At 40.9% G+C, this 26,112-nt stretch overlaps 3 protein-coding genes across 5 annotated transcripts; 2 read left to right on the forward strand and 1 right to left on the reverse strand.

Moving 5' to 3' along the window:
* Window positions 1-2,309: 2,309 nt before the first annotated feature.
* LOC146300447 (myelin-associated glycoprotein) lies at window positions 2,310-8,049 on the reverse strand. Of its 3 annotated transcripts, XM_084702399.1 has the most exons (13): window positions 6,919-7,769; window positions 6,498-6,567; window positions 5,940-6,314; window positions 5,486-5,776; window positions 5,266-5,365; window positions 5,053-5,091; window positions 4,887-4,919; window positions 4,615-4,662; window positions 3,415-3,441; window positions 3,179-3,211; window positions 3,036-3,086; window positions 2,885-2,930; window positions 2,310-2,769 (listed from the first exon to the last, which is right to left on the reverse strand). In XM_084702399.1, the coding sequence occupies exons 2-13, from the start codon at window positions 6,544-6,546 to the stop codon at window positions 2,722-2,724; spliced, it is 1,140 nt and encodes a 379-aa protein (XP_084558525.1). In that variant the 5' UTR covers window positions 6,547-6,567; window positions 6,919-7,769; the 3' UTR covers window positions 2,310-2,721. The 3 variants fall into 3 exon arrangements, 1 of the variants encoding a protein (XP_084558525.1); XR_014766231.1 differs by lacking the exons at window positions 2,310-2,769; window positions 2,885-2,930 and having other exon boundaries at window positions 4,611-4,662; window positions 6,919-7,054; window positions 7,665-8,049; XR_014766232.1 differs by lacking the exons at window positions 2,310-2,769; window positions 2,885-2,930 and having other exon boundaries at window positions 4,611-4,662; window positions 6,919-8,049.
* Window positions 8,050-10,260: 2,211 nt separating this feature from the next.
* Window positions 10,261-12,913, forward strand: LOC146300448 (myelin-associated glycoprotein-like). Its single transcript, XM_084707094.1, has 8 exons — window positions 10,261-10,270; window positions 10,431-10,793; window positions 10,954-11,214; window positions 11,439-11,699; window positions 11,836-11,926; window positions 12,030-12,122; window positions 12,362-12,419; window positions 12,731-12,913. Exons 1-8 carry the CDS (start codon window positions 10,261-10,263, stop codon window positions 12,911-12,913), a joined length of 1,320 nt encoding a protein of 439 aa, XP_084563220.1.
* A 10,121-nt stretch (window positions 12,914-23,034) lies between these two features.
* On the forward strand, window positions 23,035-26,059 carry LOC146300449 (B-cell receptor CD22-like; the record flags this gene model as incomplete). The annotated part of the gene is made up of 7 exons (XM_084707119.1): window positions 23,035-23,332; window positions 24,240-24,491; window positions 24,603-24,863; window positions 25,000-25,090; window positions 25,202-25,288; window positions 25,531-25,588; window positions 25,701-26,059. Coding segments are annotated over 7 exons (1,110 nt in total), but the record flags the coding sequence as incomplete, so codon positions are not given.
* Between the last annotated feature and the right edge of the window lie 53 nt (window positions 26,060-26,112).

Here is a 26,112-nt window from a genome sequence, read left to right on the forward strand (position 1 = left end):
GAAGGTAATTACATTTATGTTTCTTAGCCTGGTTTTCCATCTTTATATTGTCTCTATAGCTACCTTTCAATCTGTCAGTGTCACTGTTGTGTTTAAGCGGCACTAAGGGCTGCATACGTTCATATGGAATAGACCAAGGGCGTAGGTTTGCATATCGATAGGGACTAGTCACGACCAAGTTTACCATTCCGTAACGTTTTAGGTAGACCTCAGATAATATGAACGTGTTCACCATTCAATTCATTATTTGTCATTAAGTTTCGTTCAGTTCATCGTTCTCATAAAACTGACTTTAAGTATAGATAGACCACATGTTTAAATTTGAGGTTCCTATATGTTTATTATATGCACCTTCCTGCCAAAGCAAATTCCATGTCTGTGCAAACTATTCTGTGCGAATAAATCCCATTCCGATTCTGATAACAATTAAATCTACTAAACAATAAGATGGACTACAAGTGAAAGGGTCCAAATACTATCTGAAGTCACAAAGTACAATAAACATATTCCACTTTGACAGCATTAGCAGAGCATCACACTTACCAGAAAGCAGGATGAGATTTCATTTGAAAAGGCCATCATTACCATTAGAGCAGGGGTCCCCAAACTACGGCCCGCCAACGCATTTGGATCGGCACTCTGAACAATGCCAGTCTTAAATTCATTTTTAGTTTTGTATTATGGAAAAAATCTGTTTTACACTGATTAAAAAGTAAGTGATTTCAATAGCAATTAATATGAAAAAAGTAATTTACAATATTAATAATGCTCTTTTAATAGGTTATATATATCCTTTGACATGTACGAATGTATGGTGCAGGGCCGGGGTGGGTAATCGGGAGAGTTCCCGGTGGGCCGCTTCACTTTTGGGCCGGTCGAGTATTTATTGTTGTTGACATTTGTCACGTTAGTATTATCTTCTCTAAAAGTAGGCTACACACGTTCTGCATTCTGACACCTCAGCCTCTGCATGGGTTGTACCATATGAGGGAGTTCTCCCCTCCTAAATAGAGTTGGTTTGGTCCATAGCTCGTCTTTTCCCAAAAGTTTTCTCAGATAGGCGGCTACCGATAGCTGGGCCGGGGGCCCTTCCGTAACCATACGTGTCAGCGAGGATGGATGGGAGCAGGGCTGGAGTGATGGCATCACTAGACAAGGTTTTACCAATTGAAAACGCGCTATGCACGCTCGCATTACGTGTGGAAGTCCCTATCTTGCATCACATCAAACCCATACGTCCTAGGTTTGGGCTAAGCCCAGAATGTTTACAAAGTCTGCCTCCGTGCCTGATTAACACTCGGATCTTTAGCAGTCTCAATAATTGTATCAATATAAAAAAATAATACGATCCTTTTCTGTAATCATGATACCCCCCAGAAAAGTTCACTGCACCCCCAGTTAAAGCAGGCTGCATCCGGCCCTATTTGGTATACAAAAATAAGTGGGCTGGTCTTGGGCCTGACACTAGCGGGCAGAAAAGTGGCCCCACTCCGGCCCTAGTATAGTGCATAACATAGTAATAAACTAATTTAGCATAATAAATACATTTAAAATCATAATAAAATATCCACAATAATACTGGTAGTTACTATGGCCCAATTAATTTTCTTTTCCAACCCGGCCCCACATTAAAGAATGGAAAATGATCTGGCCCTCGCAGACAAAAGTTTGGGGACCCCTGCATTAGAGATTATTTTTTATCTTCAGCCTTTAAAAGGTACCAACCATGTGAGCTTGATAGCTCATGTAAAAAAAAAAGACATAAACACACATGTAATTTGCATTCACTTTCAACATGTATGGGTAATGAAGGTAATAAATAATGAAGCCAGTAAAGTGCTTTAATTGTCAGTGATTTCGCTGATAGTTTAAGCTCAAGTGAATCATTTATAAGGCACACAATGTGGGTTTGACGTAAATAACTGAATATAATGTGGGACCAGTAAAAAAAAAAGGCCAAATAACCACATTATCTTTTCACAGCTATCCTCAAAAACCGACTCCACATAGTTGCACTGTTACTGGAAATAAAAGGGAACAGAAATCATGCAAATAACTACAAATGTATATTTAGGGTTAGTCTTCCCCCAAAAACGTTAGCTTGATAAATCATGTTGAAAAGACCAGACCGCATAAACACACTGGTCATTTGCATTCAGTTTCTACATATATGGGTGTAAAAATCAATCTCTCTTTTTTGTTCATCCCCATTCTTTTTCAGTTTCTTCGTCTTTCTCTCTATTTCAGATTTGGTAATGACTTTACTTACACTAGTTGTAGAATAATGAATTATGTTTTATTGACATGTTTGTTACATATGAACCCTTACACACTGTATTTGAATGTTTCTTTTAAAGCTTGAACATCTTTTGGGCTAATGGTTAAATGTTTTTTATGAACTATACTCGGTTCATAAAGCAAAGCGATGCATTATATTTCAAAAACAAAAAAAGACAAAATATATTTATATTATCGCAGTATGGAATTATTACCAAGTGTCTTCTCCTACCCACATGACTATGTGACACTATGGGAATGCAATCTAATAAAAACATAATTGAATGATCAGATGCAAAATGTTGATTTTAACAAAGCACTTAAATACACAGGTGATTAAAAAATATTGAGACAAGCATTAGGAAGCTGGTTGGATATAGGGGATCGCTTGATATTCAAAAGCTGTTATCAGGAGCAAACTTAATCATCTGATGCCTTGTTTGGTCAGACGTTCCCATAGATGTTCTGAAGACTTGCATCCTCATCATAACCCTGTGATAGATAAGACCAAGAGAGAATATCAGTATGTCTTCTGTGATCTTATCAAAGTGTATTGATATTCACAAGAGGCTGTTAGTAGACCAAGTGCAATGCCAGTTATACTCACCCGACTGCTATAATCAATGGATTTGGCGCAGGAAGACTTTGGATTACTGTTTAAATTCAGAATAAAGTTACATTTATACGTGACGTTCAAGACAGGACCCTTTGAAGAGTACTCCATAACTGAGTGTGTGAGGGGACTAACATAATTTTACCTCTTTGGAGATGGGAAGCGGGGTTTCGAGATGGCCTGGGTGTTATTGGTCCTGTCAACCCAATACTCATTTAGCATATAATGATACATTTTGAATGTATCATTCAACAACAACTAGGCAAGATTTTTCTTAGAGACACTTACTGATTTCTCTGGTCCACATTGCCTTGTTGCCATCTGTGAGATGAAAAAAATCAACAATAAATAATGAAGCAAGTAAAGTGCTTTTATTTTCTTGTAAAGTGATTTCACTGATAGTTTAAGCTCTAGTGAATCATTTATAAGGCACACAATGTGGGGTTTGATGTAAATAGCTGAATATACAGTAGTGTGGAACCACTGAAAAGGTCAAATAACCACATCATCTTTTCTTAGCTTACCTCGAAAACCGACTCCACATAGTCCTACTGTTAGTGGAAATAAAGGGGAACAGAAAACATGCAAATAATTAGACATTTATATTTAGGGTTCACAGTCTGACAGGTCCTCCCCAAAAAACATTAGATGATGACAAAAACTTTCCATTGTAACAACTCTAAAACAACATACTCTAAAAAAGGCTGTGAAACACTGAGGTTGAATGTTTGCATTATGCATTTTGATACCTGCCAGGTTTTTGTGTTCAAGTGTCTTGACATTACCTGTAGACCAGACAGTACTCCAGTAGATTGCTGTCATTGTGTGTATTTTCCATGTGTAGAATAACTGAAGTCACTTAATAAAAACGTATCCAGCAATGGTGCACACAGTGTTACCTGAGCATGACAGTACAGAATCTTTTCTTCTAAGAGATTCAAATATTATTTTCTCTGAGACTGATTCAGGGAAATTCATGGCTTTGGTTTTGTTAGATCTCAGTGCAGTGTTCAATCTGGTTGACCACAAGATCTTAATGAATCGTTTGGATGTAACAATTATCTTTAAAAACTGTTATTCCCGCTTTTGTAATATCTCGCCTACATTTGCAATTTGCATTATTTCGGTACCTTTCAGTCTTCCCCCTCTCATCTTCAACTGGTACAAAATGCAACTGCCAGACTTATCATGTGGAGTCAGTTAAAACCGATTTTAATTGCTTTGTACTTGCTTCCTGAGAAGTAAATAATTTACTACATCGTACTGTATGTGTACTAAGCACTACATATCTTATAAAATAAATATCTGACAGACAAACGACAACAGTATACTCCATCAAGAACTCTGAGATCTTACGATTTCGGTCTACTCTGTGCCTAGATCAAAAACCAAACAAAACTGACAAATGCATATTTGTAGTTGCTGATCCCAAACTATGGAAGAGCCTACCCATGCAGACCAGACTATCACCTTCTATTTCAACCTTCATCCTCTCTGGCTTTAAATATTCTCTAATCATTGTTTACCATTTTATCTTTTTATTACTGAATCTCCTTTTCTGAGATTTTATTTTGACCTCTTGTACAGCACTTTGGCAGACCATGGTTGTTTTGAACATGCTCTACAAATAAATATTGATTGATCGAAGATTGACCGATGACTCTCCTGCAGGATCAATAAAATGCATTGAACTGAATAGATTGGATGAAAAAATAATTACCTGCCTTTGCTCAGTGGAGGCCGATCCTGGTTCAGAGCCACCAGAGTGAAACCTGAGTAATGAATAGAAAGAGGAACTGAGAGACACAGAGATACTCACATAATAGGCTAAGCCTATATATATATATATTTTTATTTATTTTTTTACTGTTATGGGCTATGAAAACAGGATTAATCTCAACTGTAAATTATCTCAGAGTGTTTGGAAAATAAGGAGGTTTTCAGGCCCAGTATTTAGATCCTTAATCAGTATCTGATCCTTAATGTCTGAACTCACCTGCGGGACATTCTGGAGAGACGGTTCCACATGCTAATACATGGCAGAGAAAAGACATGGAAAGACAAGGAAATGTAAAAATTCATTAAAATATATTTTTCATGGATGGTACAGTACAATATGTGTGAATATACAGTATGTAAATTCAACCCTTATGTGCACGTGCCTGTTACCACTTCTGGCTTGAAGCTCCACAATCTGTCTCCTAAAATAAACCGAAAGGTATCACATATTGTCTGGTTAACTCCAAAAATAATACCCCGAATTCCAATACAACGTATTGTTTGCAGACATAAATTATTTACATAATTATACCCAGTCCACATGTTAGCACGGTCGCTAAATTACCACAGTATCTCAGCTTGTGTGATAAACCTACTTGTATTTCTTCCTCATCAAAACACAAAGTGCTCCAAACATCACTGCAGTGCCAATGCCAACAGTGAGAGGAACAATGATGTACCAGATGTTCTCCTTACCTGTGAATACAAGATGTTTGCTTTCACACAAGTGCAAACTCAAACATAACTCCTCACATGGAAGTGCAAGACGGAGGTGGAGAGAGCCGAGAAGAAAGGGTTAGATGGACAAAGATTTACGTTTCACAAAGATCTGGAATCGCTCAGAAGAGGTTTTCCCTCCGTGGAACTTCGCTGTGCAGCTGACCTCCGAGTGGTCGTCCTTCTCCTGGGGAAGAAGGGTCAGTGTAGAGAGGGTTTCCCATTTGCCTAAGCCGTGGTTCCTGTGGAAGGTGATGATGCTCCCTCCGGTACTCCAGGTGAGAGAAGGCCACTCGGAGGGACAGGTGTGCATGACAGAACAGGTGATGGTGAAAGGCTCACCCTCCGTGGCTGTCTTAGAAGCAAGCAAGGTCGGTTTCAATGGCTCTGCTGGAAGAGCCAAAACAAAAAATATGATCAGTTATGGAGAGTTATAGATATGTTTTCACTTATGGCCATTCAGTCTAGTGTTTCATAATTTATTTTGTATTACTTTATCTATTGTGCACGTGTGTATGTGTTGTTTTTTGACCACCCTGCATTTATTACATACAAAGCATTGCTATCTGGACACATTGGGTGACGTAGGAATATTGATCGTGGTCAGGAATCTCGATTCTGAAACAGAAAGGTCCGTTGTCATGGTCCTTCACGTGATCCATCTTCAAGGTGCAGTTGCCATCTCCCAAACTTCCCGGTAGCCATGTGCGACCTTTGAAGTTGTCTACAACCTTCACACTATCCTCATGGTAGATGATTTCCTTCGGCTTTTCTTTGAAGTGCCAGATGCCAGATAGTCTGGAGGTAGGCCGATTGGCGCCAGTGTATTTGAAAGAGCATGGCACCAACACACAGGATGAGACCAGGGCAGTCATGTCTTTGACAACAGTCGCCGTCCATTCTTCTGAGAACACAGGCTGGCTAAGAACTACAGGAGAGAGTAATGGAGTGTACAACATATATGTTAACAATAAAAAAAAATAGCCTTTAAAACATCAATTGATTATGTTATTAGGAAAGCCATTTTGATTTGATCAGTTTATACAATTAGCTACAGTTGAAAGGTGTTGAATGGAATTTAAGAAAAGTATGTAAAGTAATTGGGTTTTACCTCCAATACCCAGCCAAATATAGACCAGAACTTTATCTTTTTGGTCCATGTCGGTGGAACATGAACAACACTGTTTACACAGACAAAATAAATGTCAAAAATAAAATGTCAAATGTCAATAATGAAATATTAATTGAAACTCCAATATAATATGCTTGTGTTTCACAAACACTGGGACACATGTTGAGAAAACAACCCCACATGATGATCAACACAACATAAATGGTAATGCGACAGTAGTCAAGTAGGGGAAAATGACAGAGAACAATATACGATCATAATATACAATATATATTAATAATACAAACAAAACAGAAAGAGCAGAATAAAACACTGAAGTGCCAAAAGTTAGAAAGAAATTCATAATTCATAATATTCTAAAAGCCGAAGCTTCAAATGTGCGTGAGGAATGATCTTGTACCTGAACAAGGCTGTTCTCTCTGCTTTGATGTCTGGAGAAAATGAATCTGGGGGTGACTGAGACCTACTTTGTCTTTTGTACAGTGAAGCATCATCTCTAGCGACACAAACGCGGGTCCTCTTCTGACATCTAGAGGCTAGGGGTAAACAACTTTGTCTTTGTCATATTTTAGCTTTTCTCATAAAAAAGTGTTTTCTCAGGTGTCCATTCTCCTTTAAAAAACATACTTTGAACTTTACATGAAGCAGTACTATTGGCAAAAGATAATTTAGTAGTATATTTACACAGTACAAAAGGCTCATTTTTTTCATCGTAGGCTATAATTGGGCCTTTCACACAATGTCACAGTGAAATATCAACCTGAAAGTAAATCCATCAATCCATGGGGATTAATGTTGTTTTGTTTAATATTTTCTTATAACTCCTTGATCTTCCATTAATCTTGATTAGCATTAATGGAAGCTATTTGAGATATAATGGCAAATTCTGTAGTCTGAGGCCGATAAGCGTCCAGCTGTCCGCGTATGTAGCGACAGGACCTACGTCCGCTTAGTAGGGGTAAATAACTCTTCCCTGAAAGGCTGGAGATAAAAGGATCTGAGTCCCTAACCCCCAGGACTACTAGTCCCAAGCCTAACCTGCCCTAATAGAACAAATATAATAGTTTAGGCTTTAGGATTTGTACATGTCACAGTGATGACCAAAATGACAGAATACAAACATAAGTGTCCATATGTGCAACTTACCCTGTATTTCCCCTAACTACCATACTCTACTGGCAGCAGATGAGATGCCCCGTCTTCAGAGAAGATCAAAACTTCACAGTATAAGCAAATAGTTAAAATGTTGAAAATTAGTAATGATTTATTACCCTAGATCAATTAGGAAAATAAAACAAATGCAAAGTGTATAGAAATATCCTGGTTACTCAAAATCACCCTTCACAGTTGAAATTCAAACATGTTACCACCAATGTTGGCCAACATACTAAACCTGAGAGCTCAAATATGAACTGCCATGCTTATCTCAGGATAATTGAATATAAACACCTTTCATTCACAGTTGAAAGTCATTAGCAAGTCATTGCTAACTAGCTGTTCTAGCTACTGAAATGTTGCACAGAAGCTCAGGTCTAGCCATTAGTTGCTAACTAGATATCCACTTATTTAATGTTAGCCTTGTAGCCACGCAATTACATGACCTGGTCTTGGCTTCTTAAAACAACGTTTTCCACAGATGCATGCATAGATATATTCAAATCAACATAAGCTAACCTTAACAACAGCCTAATGTTAGTCTATCGAGTCCCAAGTCACTTGTACTTTAACTACTGTATAGTTTACAGCATATGTAGACTAGCTACTGTATCTAGCATATACCCAGTGCCTACGAAACATGTATGATTGATTTAGAACGTTTAGACCTAATGTTTAAATAAATATTATTTTATTGAAAGTGATCCATTGTCATTGTTGTTATTTTAAAGGCAACTATTATAAAATGAGCAATGTGAATATGAGATGGTGCGAGATCTAGCTAGGCTAACAAACGTGAAGTTCACAATGCTGTTTGTCTAGCCTGGCTGCCAGCCCAACTTATCCCCTCCCACAAAAAAATTTGGTCGGGAAGTTAGGTCTGGGGGGGCTCGGTTGCGGAAAAACTATACCCGAACAGGAGCTGTTCGGACCAATGAAATTGTCAGGGCGGGCTTTATACGATGATGGACAGATGATCAACAGCAACGTAATCAACTACTTCACCAAAGAGCGCTTGGGTTGAATTTGTTTTCAACAAACAACATATTATGTTGCTCTGATTGGTTGTAGGTCTATCCAATTGAGCGAAGAGGCATTTGTTTTACGAGGTCTGTTGAAACATGCCCCATACTCACAGCCCAACGGAGAGTTATCAGACTCATATTCTGACTAGAATTATGAGTATGACAACGTCAGGCTAGCGAGCTACTGGAACCACTTGACAAAAAAACTAGCTTTTTTCCTGGCAGTGAGTGTTCACAATGTTGTATTTCACTCCATTCTACACCACAAACGTCAGGGAGGACTGCCTTTTGTAGATATACGAGTCTGCTGAAGATAGCCAGAATATTGAATTTCTTTAACCGAGCCCGTTCGCCTTAGCCAACTCCTTCACCACTACTGTAACGGAGCGAGCTGCCGTTGCTGGAAAATCTAACTTTTCCCGAACCCCATGGGGAGGAGGGCCACAACATCATGGCCACCAACAAAACTCAGCAAGGAATGTTCTTGCTCCTGCTTTAACCTATGGATATTCTGCAGTGTTGCCACAACCGCAGAATAGTTTCGCTCGCATCTTTCTCCGCCGCCATTACTGAACTACTCAAACTAGTGCACAACATTAACGTCATTGTTCTCTGCCACTCCCTCTGTTTGCTGATTGGACCTACAAAAAAATTGTTTCTGGAAACCGACTTCAGGGCCAAACTCCCAGACTTAGTACAGAAGCAAAGTCCAAATTGAGCGGAAGTGTGTAGGAGGGCAGAGCCAGGCTAGTGACAAGAAGCCACAGCACTGAAACCACTTGTGACATCCTGCCTAGGCTCTAAATATTAAATGCGTCTGCTGAAGACTTATTTTATGGGTGCATCTCACTCTCCAAACCCACCTTATTCATCTTGCATAATACTCATCTATCTTTAAGGTATTTCTAATAATTATTGTTCAGTATCATTATTAATACTAATAATTTCTAAATTTGTTGTTAGTATTGTTTTTAGTAATATAGCTTAATATTATTATTAAAATGATCTTAATAGTTGACTTAAACAATACAGACTGCTGATAGCATTGATTTTAAGAGCTAATATATGAATAACTACAAAAACTCACCATGATGTATCCCACAGAGATACAGATAAATCTAAGTACTTGCTAGAATGGTTTCCTAGTTCCAAGTTCATTTTTACTCTATTGGCCATAAATAAATTGAACAAAGCTTTTTCTGTCTGAGTATAATGACGCTGGAACAAACTCTGAGCTTGCAACTTTTAGTTTATTTAAAATATAGCTTTTTGCTGTATCACACTGTTGTTTTGTGATTGATAGTGATGTAGTGAGTTTGAATAATAGGCTTAGCTTACAAAGCACATTTTGCAAGATACTGTATCCAGAAAAAGTAACTGAGACAAGGAAAAGGACCAAATAAAGATTGCAAATAGAATCGCAATAATAATTTATTTGCAGAACCTGACACTTGAAGGATATGGACAATCACAGATGTCAATGGCATTTTATTGTATTTTCCTATTTCCTCAGAGGTAAAGTAAAATAAGAATAAACATCTACTTATATTTATTGTTGCGTTATGGTACAATGTTGGATGAAACAGATTATTTTTAAAACCTCTGTTGAAATGACGTAATTGGAAATACATCATGCATATCTCAAACACGTTTGTTTGCTGTGCATTGTAACTTCTTTAACTACCTAGTAGGCTGAACTGTATCTTTCTGTGACCTTAACCACACTGTTCAGCGGTGCAAACCTCAGCTTCTTCCTGGACCGCTGAGGTGCCCAGTCAAGTCTCCGCCCTGCTGGGCTCCTGTGTGGTGGTTCCCTGCTCTTTCAACTACCCAGAACCAGAGAAGAAGTCCTCTGAAGTCACCGGGATTTGGGCCCAAAAAACCCATGAGAAGATCTACCATCCAGAAAGGTCTTTAGTGTTGCAGGATTTCAAGGACCGCACACAATTAGTTGGAGATCTCCAAGTCAAGAACTGCTCTCTGAGGATTGATCCCCTTCATCAAAATGACACAGGACCCTTTTATTTTAGGGTTGAAATAAAAGACTACGGAAATAATTCTTATGTGGACAACAGAGTTTCTATTGATATCAAAGGTAAGTTCGAACAATTTGAATCTGAAATAAAGGAGGTTGAAATATAAAAGTTGAAATATAGATGTTATAAAATAAAAAACAGATTGCGAAAATACACAACATTATTCCTTGAATATGACAAGATAATTATGATTGTGTTCATACCTCTTTTCTTCTGCAGTGTTGCCAGAGCCCCCCACTCTGTCAGTGAGTGAAGAAGTGAGGGTAGGTGAGCTGTTCACTGCTTCCTGCTCTGTGTCTCACTCCTGCCCCACTGACCCCCCTGTCCTGACTTGGAGCCACTCAGCAACACCCACTGTCCAATCACAGCAGCTGCCCAAGGGCCAGTGGAAAGTGACATCATCCTTGACCTTTGCCCCCTCCATAGCTGACCACAACAAGTCTCTCAGGTGCACAGCAGCCTACAAGGGAGGGTTTAACAGCATATCTAGGATATTTATCCCAACTGAGTCTAATAGCTTAAAAACCATAGCTCCTTGAAGTGAGTCGAGAAAATATATATTTCTAGAAGAAAAATATGGACTCACCATCTGAAATAATTTACTGTTGCAACATTTAACTTTGTTTCTCAAGGACCAAGGTCCACGGCATGGCATCAATTCTGTAGCATTCAGCATGTAGTTGTGTTTTTTGTTTTCTTCCTAGATCCTCCTGAGATCAAAGAAGGCTCCGCCTGCTTCTCTAACATCTCCACGGTAACCTGCCTGTGCATCGTGGAATCTTTCCCCCTTAGTGATGTCCGGTGGTCTCTCCCAGATGGAGTTCTGTCAAGTACCAAGGTAGACAGGCACCGATCAGTGATCATTGCCACCCTGCAAGGCAGTCTTGGCTTTGCAGACTACACCCTCTGCCATGCGAACAACAGTGAGGGAAACGCCACCCAGGCCTTCAAGTTGCCCAAAAAAGGTACTGTGAAAGAAGCCTCGCTGTAAACGACATCCCAGACTTTTACAATGTGTAAACAGTATCAAACATCAGAGACAACCACTCATTAAAAACAGTAAGAGACTTCAAGGTGGTTTATGGTCTAATCTCTGAACAGACATGACATGGACGATGCACGTTTCTATAGCCATATCGGCGTTTTTGGTGCCGGTGTTATTCATGTCAGCATGGAGGTTAATCAGGAAGTGGTAAGTGAAGTGTGTTGAAGGGGTTTGGGCCATCTACAGTTTTTAATTCTTTTCTTATTTTTCTGGTGATTCCTTTTCAATTCACGTTCTTTTTTTCTCCCAGTCGGAAGAGCCGTGATAGTCAGCATGCAACCACAACACAGGACATTGCTATGGTTACGGCCAAAGCCACAGTCTCAGACGACTCCACAGCAACGTACGTTCCCCTCGCAAAGTGAACACACTCACTCCCCCACACACTCAGAGTGAAGGACAGATAAGAGTCATATTTTATATATCAAACAGTTACACTACATCCAGAAAAATCTATATTACTTTGCTCTTTTAAGTATGATTGTATCGATTCATATTTGTCATTTTGTATGAAATTAATTCATTATTATTACAGTCATTAGTGCTTATTATCGAATTTGAATTGCTCCATTCTGTCTGCAGACAAGAAAACATCAACCATGAAGTCCCCGGCAGCCAATATGTTTACGGCAATATGGAGGTTTGTACTAACTGCTCACTGAGATCTGAAGTAAAAGTGATAATGAAAATACATCTAAAATAATAATACCGTAGAGATGCATTTACATTTAGTAGACGCTCTTATCCAGAGCGACTTACAGTAAGTACAGGGACATTCCCCGAGGCAAGTAGGGTGAAGTGCCTTGCCCAAGGACACAATGTAATTTGGCACGGCCGGGAATCGATGAGGCAACCTTCAGATTACTAGTCCGATTCCCTAACCACTCAGCCATCTGACTCCACAATAATCTCCAGATGCAGATGTAATTCCCATGGTGTCATTTCCTACAGGCCGATGGCAGGTGTGACTCGTATGAAAGTGTGCTGGGTGAAGATATCTATGCTAACGTGGGACAACAGCAGGAAACATGTTCTCCTGTGAGGACCCTATTTGTTTCACTCCTGCCCTTCAACACTGATACTATGCACATGTTACACTGTACTGTAAACCCAATTGATTCAGAATACTCATAAACCATTTTTTGACAAAACTATTTGTCATCTTTGCAATTTTTTTAAGTAAATTATAATTTGAACAATCTATTAATTTAGTAAATTAATGTTTGCCTGATAAACTGGAAATGTATGTAAATAGCATATTCTGACATGCTTGTGTTTACTTTCTACGTTCATCTATTTAGGATTCCTCCGTAAGGAGGAAACCTATAGTTATTGTTAGTTTTATTCTTTTTTTATTTTTTTATTTTTTTTATTCTTGTACCATGGAAGTCAATGGCAGCCCCTAGAACCATATGGTAACTTTTTGTGAAATTTGGCACACTCATTAAGGACAGCCACTTCTACAGTTACACCAAGTTTCATGTCTCCCATTAGACCACTCTAGCGCCACCAACGGGTCAAAGTTGGACTTGTGAACTTTTGAACCGTTTGACCAATTTTCTAAAATACCATTGGATTCCCTGGATCAAGCCGAGTTCAACACACACAATGGCGTTGATTGCCGGTTATATAGATTTTCCGCTATTTCCGTTTTTATCAAAAACCTTTGAAAACCTACTCCTCCTACAATTTTATTTCAATCTTCCCCAGAATTGGCATACATCATCTTCAGAGCAACCCTCACTCAGGCATTACTTTTATATTGGACTTTCAAAACCGTTTGTCCGCTACAGCCAATCAAAATTGGCAACAAAGCAACCAAACAGGAAATTGGATCAAATCTCGGCAAATCTTTGAGATGTTAACACCAAACTTGGTATGGTGACTCAGAACTCTATTTTGAGGATGTCCACACAATTTGGTGTCATGTGATCACTGGGCGTGGCCGCAGGAAGCAAAAATGTGTTTTGGCCAATAACTATTGATTTGTTTGCCTTTATTAAGTGATTCCTTTGTCTCCTGATATCTTGGGACATCCCCTGTGTGACTCATAATAATTTGTGATAATAGCCGAATTGATGCAGCCGCCATTTTGAATTCATTGAAAAACTTTTTTTCTCTACTCCTACAAATGTTGTCCAATCTTCACCAAATTTGGCAGATATTATCTTCAGACCAAGCCTCACAAAAGCTTCACATGGTTTTTTTTATTTTCGAAACCGTTTGCCCTCTACAGGCAATCAAAATGTGCCATTAAGCCAGCAAACAGGAAGTTGGGTTGTATCTCAGCAAATCTTTGATGGATTCACACCAAACTTGCTGCGTGTACATGTTACCCTCTTCTGAGGATGTCTAAAATGTTTTCTGGGTTATTTGACTGCTTGGCCACCTCATTGCTGCTTGCAGCTTTATTTGGATTTGGTCAGATTTGGTATCTCCTTGGTAAGTCTGCAGCATTGATTTTTCTATACAGTTATAATTTGTCAAGAATAAACATTTTTCAATGGTTTGCAGTGTTTGTAGGAATCCGCCAATACTGCTTGCAGTTATATTTAAATGTGTTAATGAAATATTAAATAGTATTACATTTGAAGTTATTATTTATAGATGAATGGAAACGTGTATTTCTGTGTATTCTTTCGTGTAAAGAGTTTCATCTGGTGAAGTTCTACATTTATATGTGTCTACAAAAGATCACATGAACCTTCCTCATGATACTGTAGGCAGATTACTGAGACTTAATGATTATGCTTCAACAAATCTTTGTCCAAAAATGTGTTTAGAACATACCAACTTTGCGTTGATGTAAAGTGTGTAGTATTTTTACTGAGATACTATACCTTTAAGAGGTCTTAAAAGTCTACTTGATTGTGACAAGCAATAATAGCACTGAAACAATTTGTGACATCCTGCCTTGGCTTTAGGTCCTTGCTGTATCTGCTGAAGACATATTTATGTCTAACCTGGGGCGTTGCTTCACATAAAGCTCTACTGGGACACAGTCCCCTGCTCATAGCCTATCACTTTTTTTTCTTGCAAGTTTGCTGCATACAAGAAGTGTGCAACACAGTACACTAGAAACTTCTCTTGTTTAACCCACTTTACGGACACTCCAGGGATAAAGTTTGATATCAGCTTTGTCAGGGACAATATAAAGTTTGATATCAGCTTTGTCAGGGACAATATAAAGTTTGATATCAGCTTTGTCAGGGACTATATAAAGTTTGATATCAGCTTTGTCAGGGACAATATAAAGTTTGATATCAGCTTTGTCAGGGACAATATAAAATTTGATATCAGCTTTGTCAGGGACAATATAAAGTTTGATATCAGCTTTGTCAGACACAATATAAAGTTTGATATCAGCTTTGTCAGGGACAATATAAAGTTTGATATCAGCTTTGTCAGGGACAATATAAAGTTTGATATCAGCTTTGTCAGGGACAATATAAAGTTTGATATCAGCTTTGTCAGAGACAATATAAAGTTTGATATCAGCTTTGTCAGGGACAATATAAAGTTTGATATCAGCTTTGTCAGGGACAATATAAAGTTTGATATCAGCTTTGTCAGGGACAATATAAAGTTTGATATCAGCTTTGTCAGGAACAATATAAAGTTTGATATCAGCTTTGTCAGGGACAATATAAAGTTTGATATCAGCTTTGTCAGGGACAATATAAAGTTTGATATCAGCTTTGTCAGAGACAATATAAAGTTTGATATCAGCTTTGTCAGGGACAATATAAAGTTTGATATCAGCTTTGTCAGGGACAATATAAAGTTTGATATCAGCTTTGTCAGGGACAATATAAAGTTTGATATCAGCTTTGTCAGGGACAATATAAAGTTTGATATCAGCTTTGTCAGGGACAATATAAAGTTTGATATCAGCTTTGTCAGGGACAATATAAAGTTTGATATCAGCTTTGTCAGGGACAATATAAAGTTTGATATCAGCTTTGTCAGGGACAATATAAAGTTTGATATCAGCTTTGTCAGGGACAATATAAAGTTTGATATCAGCTTTGTCAGGGACAATATAAAGTTTGATATCAGCTTTGTCAGGGACAATATAAAGTTTGATATCAGCTTTGTCAGGGACAATATAAAGTTTGATATCAGCTTTGTCAGGGACAATATAAAGTTTGATATCAGCTTTGTCAGGGACAATATAAAGTTTGATATCAGCTTTGTCAGGGACAATATAAAGTTTGATATCAGCTTTGTCAGGGACAATATAAAGTTTGATATCAGCTTTGTCAGAGACAATATAAAGTTTGATATCAGCTTTGTCAGGGACAATATAAAGTTTGATATCAGCTTTGTCAGTGACAATTTAAAGTTTGATATCAGCTTTGTCAGGGACAATATAAAGTTTGATATCAGCTTTGTCAGGGACAATATAAAGTTTGATATCAGCTTTGTCAGGGACAATATAAAGTTTGATATCAGCTTTGTCAGGGACAATATAAAGTTTGATATCAGCTTTGTCAGGGACAATATAAAGTTTGATATCAGCTTTGTCAGAGACAATATAAAGTTTGATATCAGCTTTGTCAGGGACAATATAAAGTTTGATATCAGCTTTGTCAGGGACAATATAAAGTTTGATATCAGCTTTGTCAGGGACAATATAAATAATATCAATATTTAATGCAGCAGCGCCAGACCTTTCTTCTCACGATAATTTGAGCGCAAATACTGTTTTCTGAGCTTCATGTAAAATTATATGCTATACTCATGTTACATTTACATTACATGTATTCATTCAGCAGACGCTTTTATCCAAACGACTTCCAAGAAAGAGCTTTACAATAGTGCATTGGTCACTGATCATGAACAACAAGATAGCCCCCAAAACTTTGTGGGGAGCCAAAACATGAAGCATAAATTGTGAAAAGCAAATAAGTGCCAATGGGAAAAAACATAAGCGCGTGTAGTTACTACACAAGTTACAATTAAACATCAACCTCCAAAAGTGCAAGTGTACTTGTAGGGAAGAGAGCAACAACAATGTAATTCACAGCGAGAACAAAAGTTAAATCAGTTAAAACTAACCAACAGGAGCAACAAGTCCCTCAATAAGAGACATTGTGTTCCTGGAGGAAACAAACATCAGGTCCAGCAAATCATTCCTAAGTACCGTTGTACTCCCGGAACAAATGCGTATTTAGCCTTCTCTTGAAGGTGGGGAGACAGTCAGTGTCTCTGATGGAGGTGGGGAGGTGATTCCACCATTGGGGGACCAGAGAAGAGAAGAGCTTGGATTGGGAGCGGGCGCTCTTGAGAGGTGGGTCGACCAGACTGAGTCTGACTCTCCAAACCTTATTACATTTATCTTGCATAAAAGCCATCCATCTTTAAGGTATTTTCATAATTGCAATATTAGCAATTTCTTATTTATTTTTTGTTATTGCTGATTTCAGTAAAATAGCATTTTATGGTAATTATTTACCTAATACTTGACCTATACAATACAGTCTGCTGATAGGTTTGTCTTGATTTTAAGAACTAATATATGAATAACAACAAAACCTCAAACATGTAACCCACAGATACATAGATCAATCCAACCACTTGTCAGGATTGTTATCTTTGTCTTGATTTTAGGAACTAATATATGAATAACCATAAAACCTCAAAGATGTAACCCACAGATACATAGATTAATCCAACCACTTGTTAGGATTGTTATGGGAGCGACAATAAAGGACTCAAGTGCTCGACACAGAGACACAGGACACCAGATGATTTGATAATTGGAGGGTTATGGCAAGGTGGGCAGGGCATCTGCCAGGCGAAAGGGGGCAGGCAGTATTGTCTGGGCAGACACTGGCAGGGTTGGCTAGGCGGCGTGCAAGTCCAGTCAAAAGTCTAAAGGGTGTTTTAACTAGTGTAGGGGATTTAATATAGGCCAAGCAACCAAAACGAATTCCCCTATGTTTGAAGGGAGATGGGATACTAAACAGTATATTAACATTAACCAAATGATGCCAATACCAATGGAAATTGAAGTTATTTGACTATGGGTTAAATCAGAGCAAGAATGGTCAAAAAACCATTAAAGTAAATATACATTTAATAACATTGCAAATGAATTAAATATATTACAAGGTAAACATGTCACAAAATGAAGGCTTTAAATCTTACCTACTCTACCATGATTGATTATTGTAAATCAGAGAGAGAAAGCAAGAGGAGAGGAAGGAGAAGGAGTATAACAAGCCAGAGCTGAGAAGATGAAGAAGCCAAAGAACAATGCTTCTCAATTCCCTTTATACCCAAGAACAACCATTCACACCACATCTCGACCCTTACTTATCAACGTATGACTAGCAATGCAACAGTAAGTTACACAATGAGATGTGATAGCAATTAAGTAGAGACTCCGTCCAGCAACTCCAGATTTCAGCATATGAGAGGTGGGGGCAGGGTGACACCCAGCCCTACACTAGCGTGGTCGAGGACAGGTACCAAAGTAGACAAAGCAATAAACTTAGGGTTTGTCCTTCATTGGTGTTGATTATCTATTTAAGAAGCAGCGGCAGAAGCGGAACAAGCAGCGGCTTGGCCGCGGATGTCCCGAAAGCTGGCCGCCCAGTGGAGGAGCTGGAGGCTGGGTAGTAAGTGTGCGGGATATCAGATGGGCCGTGGTCCACCCACTTCCCCCGCATTGATACTCAAAAGAAAGACATCACAATATTACATGCATTACACATACACACGCAAACCCACTACAAACACACACACACTCCGGCCACAAATAGACTGAAAAAGTTTTTTTATGTGTCATGAAGCTGGAACAGAGTCCTGAGCTCACAACATTTTGTCTTAAAAAAAATGTTAAATTTAATGTATTGCACTGTTGTTTTCGGATTGTTTTTTGTTTTTCTTGTATTATCATCAGGAAAGTACGGTGGCCCTGAAGTGCAAAACAGCCCCCCTAATATGAGTACATCCCCCAAATGAAAACACTCCCCCCGAATACGAGTCAACTCCCCCCAAATTGGATGACTTGTTCACCTCTGCCCAATACAAAAACACGCTCCCCCAAATGGAAAACAACATTACATTAACTCAAAAAACACATTACATTAACTCTGAACCGAAAGGGTAGGTACTACACTTCAGCGCTGATTGGATGCAGTAGGCTAACTAACAAGATGAGAATTTGATCGACAGAAGTACAAAATGCAATAGCCTGACAGAGTTACGTGAGCCAGGACATTTGTAGGAGAGACCCTCGTCCTCCTGCTAAATACATTTGGCAAAGTTTCCTTTATATTTAAAATAAACAAAAGTGTGGAAGTCAGGTTTTGTCCAAAAATAAATATGTATCTTTTGTTTAGAAATGAGAAGTATGCAGGATATCTGTGGACTTGTTCCAGACTTTTGAAAGTAAAATCTCAGAGGCCACGAGAATACAAAATACAAAAACAATATTTTCCAAGATAATATCCGAAGTATATTTCCCAATATTTTTTACACTTACATCTTTTACATCTTCAAATGAGCAGACTCCACTTTCATTTATCAGAAAAGGGAACTCCATCCATCCATCCATCATCTGCCGCTTGTCCGGGGATCGGGTCGCGGGGGCAGCGACCTAAGCAGGGAGGCCCAGACTTGGGACGTGGGACGTGCCCGGAACACCTCACCAGGGAGGCGTCCAGGAGGCATCCTAATCAGATACCCGAGCCACTTCAGCTATCTCTAAGGGAGAGCCCGGACACCCTGCGGAGAAAGCTCATTTCGGCCGCTTGTATTCGCGATCTCGTTCTTTCGGTCACTACCCATAGTTTGTGACCATAGGTGAGGGTAGGAACGTAGATCGACTGGTAAATAGAGAGCTTCGCCTTTCGACTCAGCTCCTTCTTCACCACGACGGACCGATGCAGAGCCCGCATCACTGCGGACGCCGCACCGATCCACCTGTCGACCTCGAGCTCCATTCTTCCCTCACTCGTGAACAAGACCCCGAGATACTTGAACTCCTCCGCTTGGTTCAGGATCTCCTCCCCGACCCGGAGATGGCACTCCACCCTTTTCCGGTCGATTACCATGGCCTCAGATTTGGAGGTGTTGATTCGCATCCCAGCCGTTTCACATTCGGTTGCGAACCGCTCCAGTGAGAGCTGAAGGTCACGGCCCAATGAAGCCAACAGGACCACATCATCTGCAAAAAGCAGCGACCCGATCCTGAGGTCACCAAACCGGACCCCCTCAACACCCTGGCTACGCCTAGAAATTCTGTCCATATAGGTAATGAACAGAATCGGTGACATAGGGCAGCCCTGGCGGAGTCCAACCCTCACCGGAAACAAGTTCGACTTACTACCGGCAATGCGGACCAAACTCTGGCACCGGTCGTACAGGGACCGGACAGCCCCAATCAGGGAATCCGGTACCCCATACTCTCGGAGCACCCCACACATGAGCCCCCGAGGGACACGGTCGAACGCCTTTTCCAAATCCACAAAACATGTGTAGACTGGTTGGGCGAACTCCCATGTACCCTCCAGGACTCCGCGGAGGGTATAGAGCTGGTCCCCTGTTCCACGGCCAGGACAAAAACCACATTGCTCCTCCTGAATCCGAGGTTCGACAATCCGACGGACCCTCCTCTCCAGGACCCCATAATAGACTTTCCCAGGGAGGCTGAGGAGTGTGATCCCCCTAAAGTTGGAGCACAACCTCCGGTCCCCCTTTTTAAAGAGGGGAACCACCACCCTGGTCTGCCAGTCCAGAGGCACTGTCAGCAACTCAACTTGACAGCATCCCTCACCTCCGGAGTCCACCACCGGGTCCGAGGGTTACCGCCGCAACATGCACCGACCGCCTTGCGGCCGCAGCTCCGGTCAGCTGCTTCAACAATGGAGGCCCGGAACATGACCCATTCGGACTCAATGTCCCCGGCTCCCCCCGAGACATGATCGAAGCTCTCCCGGAGGTGGGAGTTGAAGCTCCTTCTGACAGAGGGTTCCGCCAGCCGTTCCCAGCAGACCCTCACATTACGTTTGGGCCTGCCAGGCCTGACCGGCGTCTTCCCCACCATCGAAGCCAACTCACCACCAGGTGGTGATCAGTTGACAGCTCCGCCCCTCTCTTCACCCGAGTGTCCAAGACATGCGGCCCCAAGTCCGACGACACGACTACAAAGTCGATCATCGAACTGAGACCTCGGGTGTCCTGGTGCCAGGTGCACATATGAACACCCTTATGCTTGAACATGGTGTTCGTTATGGACAAGCCGTGTCTAGCACAGAAGTCCAACAACAAGACACCACTCGGGTTCAGATCGGGGGGGCCGTTCCTCCCAATCACGCCCCTCCAGGTATCACTGTCATTGCCCACATGAGCATTGAAGTTCCCCAGGAGGACGAGGGAATCCCTGGGAGGAGCGCTTTCCAGCACCCCCCCCAGAGACTCCAAAAAGGGTGGGTACTCTGAGCTGCCGTTTGCTGCATAAGCACAAACGACAGTGAGGACCCGTCCCCCCACCCGAAGGCGGAGGGAGGCTACCCTCTCGTCCACCGGGGTGAACCCCAATGTACAGGCGCCGAACCGAGGGGAAACAAGTATTCCCTCCCCAGCTCGACGCCTCTCACCAAGGGTAACTCCAGAGTGGAAGAGAGTCCAGCCCCTCTCAAGGAGACTGGTTCCGGAGCCTATGCTGTGCGTCGAGGCGAGGCCGACTATATCTAGCCGGAAACTCTCTACCTCGCACACCAGCTCAGGCTCCTTTCCTGCCAGCCAGGTGACATTCCACGTCCCTAAAGCTAGCTTCTGCAGCCGAGGATCGGACCGCCAAGGCCCCCGCCTTCGGCCGCCACCCGTCTCACACTGCACCCGACCCCCATGACCCCTCCTGCGGATGGTGAGCCCACTGGAAGAGGGTCCAACGTTGCCTCTTCGGGCTGTGCCCGACCGGGCCCCATGGGAAAAGGCCCGGCCACCAGGCGCTCACCATCGAGCCCCACCCCCGGGCCTGGCTCCAGGGGGGGGGGCCCCGGTGACCCGCTTCCGGGCAGGGGCAACTGAGAACCATTAATGTTTTTCTTCATGGTTGGTTTTTAAGCCACGCTTTGTCTGGTCTTTCGCCTGGAACCTGTTTGCCTTGGGTGAACCTACCAGGGGCATAAAGCCCCCGACAACATAGCTTCCAGGATCACTAGGACATGCAAACCTCTCCACCCCGGTAAGGTGGTGACTCAAGGAGGGGGAAAAAAAGGGAACTGAGACACCCCCCCAAAAAAGCACCAAATAAAGATTATTTTTACACTTACATCTTTTACATCTTAAAATGAGCAGACTCCACTTTCATTTATCAGAAAAGGGAACTGAGACACCAAAAAAAAGCACCAAATAAAGATTGCCAATAGAATTGGAATAATCATTTCTCCGCAGAACCCGACACTTGAAGGATATGGACAATCACAGATGTCAATGGCATTTCCTTGCCTTTTCATTTTTCCTTATGGGTAAAGTACAATGAGAATAAACATCTGCTTACATGTATTAGTGTGTTATTGTTCAATGTTGGCTCAAACAAATACTTTTGAAAAACTCTGTTAAAATTATGTAATTGGAAATACATCATGCATATCCAACAGACTTTGTCTTCTCAAACAAATGTTTGTTTGCTGTGCATTGTAACTTATTTCACTACCTAGTTTGTTGAACTATATCTTTCTGTGACCTTTACCACACTGTTCAGCGGTGCAAACCTCAGCTTCTTCCTGGACTGCTGAGGTGCCCAGTGCAGTCTCCGCCCTGCTAGGCTCCTGTGTGGTGGTTCCCTGCTCTTTCAACTACCCAGAACCAGAGAAGTCCTCTGAAGTCACTGGGATTTGGGCCCAAAAAAACTTTGAAAAGATCTACCATCCAGACAGATGTACAGTGTTGGAGGACTACAAGGACCGAACACAATTGGTTGGAGATCTCCAAGTCAAGAACTGTTCTCTGAGGATTGATCCCCTTCACCAAAGTGACACAGGACCCTTTCATTTTAGGGTTGAAATAAAAGACTACGATAAGTATTCTTATGCGGACAACGCAGTTTCTATTGATATCAAAGGCAAGTTCGAACAATTCGACTTTGAAAACATAATAGGTTAAAATATAAAAGTTGAAATATAGAACAAAGATATACAATTAAAAACACATTACTCAAAAGTACCGACATTTTGTAATAAAATATTATATGACCCTTATCATCATTGTATTCATACCTGGGATCATGTTTTTTCCCAAATACAGTGTTGCCAGAGCCCCCCACTCTGTCAGTGAGTGAAGAAGTGAGGGTAGGTGAGCTGTTCACTGCTTCCTGCTCTGTGTCTCACTCCTGCCCCACTGACCCCCCTGTCCTGACTTGGAGCCACTCAGCAACACCCACTGTCCAATCACAGCAGCTGCCCAAGGGCCAGTGGAAAGTGACATCATCCTTGACCTTTGCCCCCTCCATAGCTGACCACAACAAGTCTCTTAGTTGCACAGCAGCCTACAGGGGAGGGAAAAAAGCAGAGAGCTCCCGGACTCTAAATGTCAAATGTAAGTGGATTAATTTGAAGAACAGGAATATAAATTACAGTTGATGCATGTGAGAAAACAAAATAACAACTATTTGACGACATGTGTAGGATATTTATCCCCAATGAGTAATAGCTTTAAAACATATTTGGTTCCAGTAAGTTGTTGTAAGAGGATATTTATCTTCCTAGAAAAAGAAATATGGACTTGCCATCTGCAATAATTAACTATTGCAATATTTAACTTTGTGTCTCAAGCAGTGATGGGCATTCCGGCTCTTTTTTGTGAGCCGGCTTGTTTGGCTCAGTTCACTGAAAAGAGCCGGCTCTTTTGGCTCCCGAACGACTCTTCAAAAAATACATGTTTTAACCATGAATTTGACTGTGATAGGTTTGAAAACAATTTGAATTAAATTATTAAATGAAATCATAATCTACCTTAACTACAATGTTGAAAAAAAATGCATTTGTTATGGCTCTCCTCCGAGTTTTGACTTCTCGTCCAACTGAGTGTGGCTTGGCCCTCCCTCATGCAGTATAACTGGTTGACGCCGCATGTATGATTGACAGCAACAGAATGTGAGGATGATTGTGTGCACCTTTAGGCCTACAAGAATATTTTGTGTTGTTCTTGGAATTAGTCAATTATTTTAAATACAATTCAAATTCATTATTTCATAATCATTTCATTTTTATAGGCTATATTAATCTATTAAAAATAGGGTCGGCTCTTCAGATGTGCGAGCCAGCTCCCGACGTTCACCTACAAAAAGAGCCGGCTCATACGCAAATGACCCATCACTAGTCTCAAGGACCAAGGTCCAAGGCATTGCTTTCGCCCAAAATACAGTGACAGGTGCAAATACATTAATGACCAAGTGTATGAAAAGTACTACCAAATCAATACCCATCTTTACGTTACTCTGCAGACGTCCCACTGGATGTGGAGGTGGAGAGGGAGTCCACATTGCAGGAGGGAGACTCTGGTGAGCTGAGGTGTTCCAGTGATGGTAACCCAGCGGCCCACAGCTACCAGTGGTACAGTCCCAGTGGGGCTCTGCTGTCCCAGGGACAAACCTACAGGCTGGAGAGGGTTTCCAGGAATACTGGTGCCCTCTACTGCATCGCCATCAACACAGAGGGGCAAGGACGCTCAAGTGAAGTGAAGCTCAACGTGATCTGTTAGTACAGCGTACTGTTGATAGACAATAGCCTATGAAGGCCTTGTCGAATAAACATTGTATGTGTATTCTGTAGCATTCAGCATGTGGTTGTGTTTTGTTTTTTCCTAGATCCTCCTGAGATTAAAGTAGGCTCCGCCTGCTTCTCTAACGTCTCCATGGTAACCTGCCTGTGCATCGTGGAATCTTTCCCCCTTAGTGATGTCCGGTGGTCTCTCCCAGATGGAGTTCTGTCAAGTACCAAGGTAGACAGGCACCGATCAGTGATCATCGCCACCCTGCAATGCAGTCTTGGCTTTGCAGACTACACCCTCTGCCATGCGAACAACAGTGAGGGAAACGCCACCCAGGCCTTCAAGTTGCCCAAAAAAGGTACTGTGAAAGAAGCCTCGCTGTAAACGACATCCCAGACTTTTACAATGTGTAAACAGTATCAAACATTAGAGACAACCACTCATTAAAAACAGTAAGAGACTTCAAGGTGGTTTATGGTCTAATCTCTGAACAGACATGACATGGACGATGCACGTTTCGATAGCCATATCGGCGTTTTTGGTGCCGGTGTTATTCATGTTAGCATGGAGGTTAATCAGGAAGTGGTAAGTGAATGTGTTGAAGGGGTTTGGGCAATCTACAGTTACATAAAAAAAAAAAAATGTTTTTCTTGTCTTGTGCCATTTCCTTTTCATCACATTTTTTTTTTCTCAAAGTCGGAAGAGCCATATGGATGCAACCACAACACAGGACATTGCTATGGTTACGGCCAAAGCCACAGTCTCAGACGACTCCACGGCAACGTACGTTCCCCTCGTAAATTGAACACACTCACTCCCCCACACACTCAGAGTGAAGGACAGATAAGAGTCATATTTTATATATCAAACTGTTACAGGACACCCAGTCAATCTATATTACTTTCCTCGATTAAGTATAATAGTATAGATTTAAATATGTCATGTTGTAATGAAATAAAATAACATTATCATTTTTGTAATTAGTAGCTTATTATTGAACCTGAATTCCTCCATTCTGTCTGCAGACAAGAAAACATCAACAATGAAGTCCCCGGCAGCCAATATATTTACGGCAATATGGAGGTTTGTACTAACTGCTTACTGAGATCTGAAGTAAAAGTAAAAATGAAAAGACATCTAAAATAATAATACCGTAGAGATGCCAATGTCATTTCCATGGTGTCATTTCCTACAGGCCGAAGGCAAGTGTGACTCGTATGAAAGTGTGCTGGGTGAAGATATCTATGCTAACGTGTGACAACAGCAGGAAACGTGTTCTCCTGTGAGGACCCTATTTGTTTCACTCCTGTCCTTCAACACTGATTCTATTATATGCACATGTTACACTGTACTTTAAACCTGATGAATTCAGACTACTCATACCTTTTAAACGTTTATAGTAAACACTTTATCGGGGTTTTCAGGGATGCTAGCTTAACTTAAAGAGCCTTTGCTGTGCCTTCGTCTTCTTCACAGAGTTTGTTTTGAATGTCAAAGACAGTCGATGACAATCGTCCTCATTATTCGTTCTCCATAACTATTTCATGCATTCCAAAATAATAAACTTTACTAATTTACAAATATTGTCTTGTGGCCAACAAAAAAAC

Source organism: Hypomesus nipponensis, chromosome 2 (assembly GCF_054491055.1).
Source record: "Hypomesus nipponensis isolate SF chromosome 2, ASM5449105v1, whole genome shotgun sequence".
NCBI lineage: Eukaryota > Metazoa > Chordata > Actinopteri > Osmeriformes > Osmeridae > Hypomesus > Hypomesus nipponensis.

What these genes read in the sequence shown, in the direction of transcription:
- LOC146300447 (XM_084702399.1), bottom strand. Translation starts at nt 6,546, where the DNA reads ATGGACCAAAAAGATAAAGTTCTGGTCTATATTTGGCTGGGTATTGGA. An exon ending in ATGTGGAGTCGGTTTTCGAG is followed by an intron (nt 3,212 to 3,414) that starts GTAAGCTAAGAA and finishes TTCATCTCACAG; the next exon opens with ATGGCAACAAGGCAATGTGG. An exon ending in CCATTGATTATAGCAGTCGG is followed by an intron (nt 2,770 to 2,884) that starts GTGAGTATAACT and finishes TATCTATCACAG; the next exon opens with GGTTATGATGAGGATGCAAG.
- LOC146300448 (XM_084707094.1), top strand. An exon ending in AGTTTCTATTGATATCAAAG is followed by an intron (nt 10,794 to 10,953) that starts GTAAGTTCGAAC and finishes TTTCTTCTGCAG; the next exon opens with TGTTGCCAGAGCCCCCCACT. An exon ending in ATGTTTACGGCAATATGGAG is followed by an intron (nt 12,420 to 12,730) that starts GTTTGTACTAAC and finishes CATTTCCTACAG; the next exon opens with GCCGATGGCAGGTGTGACTC.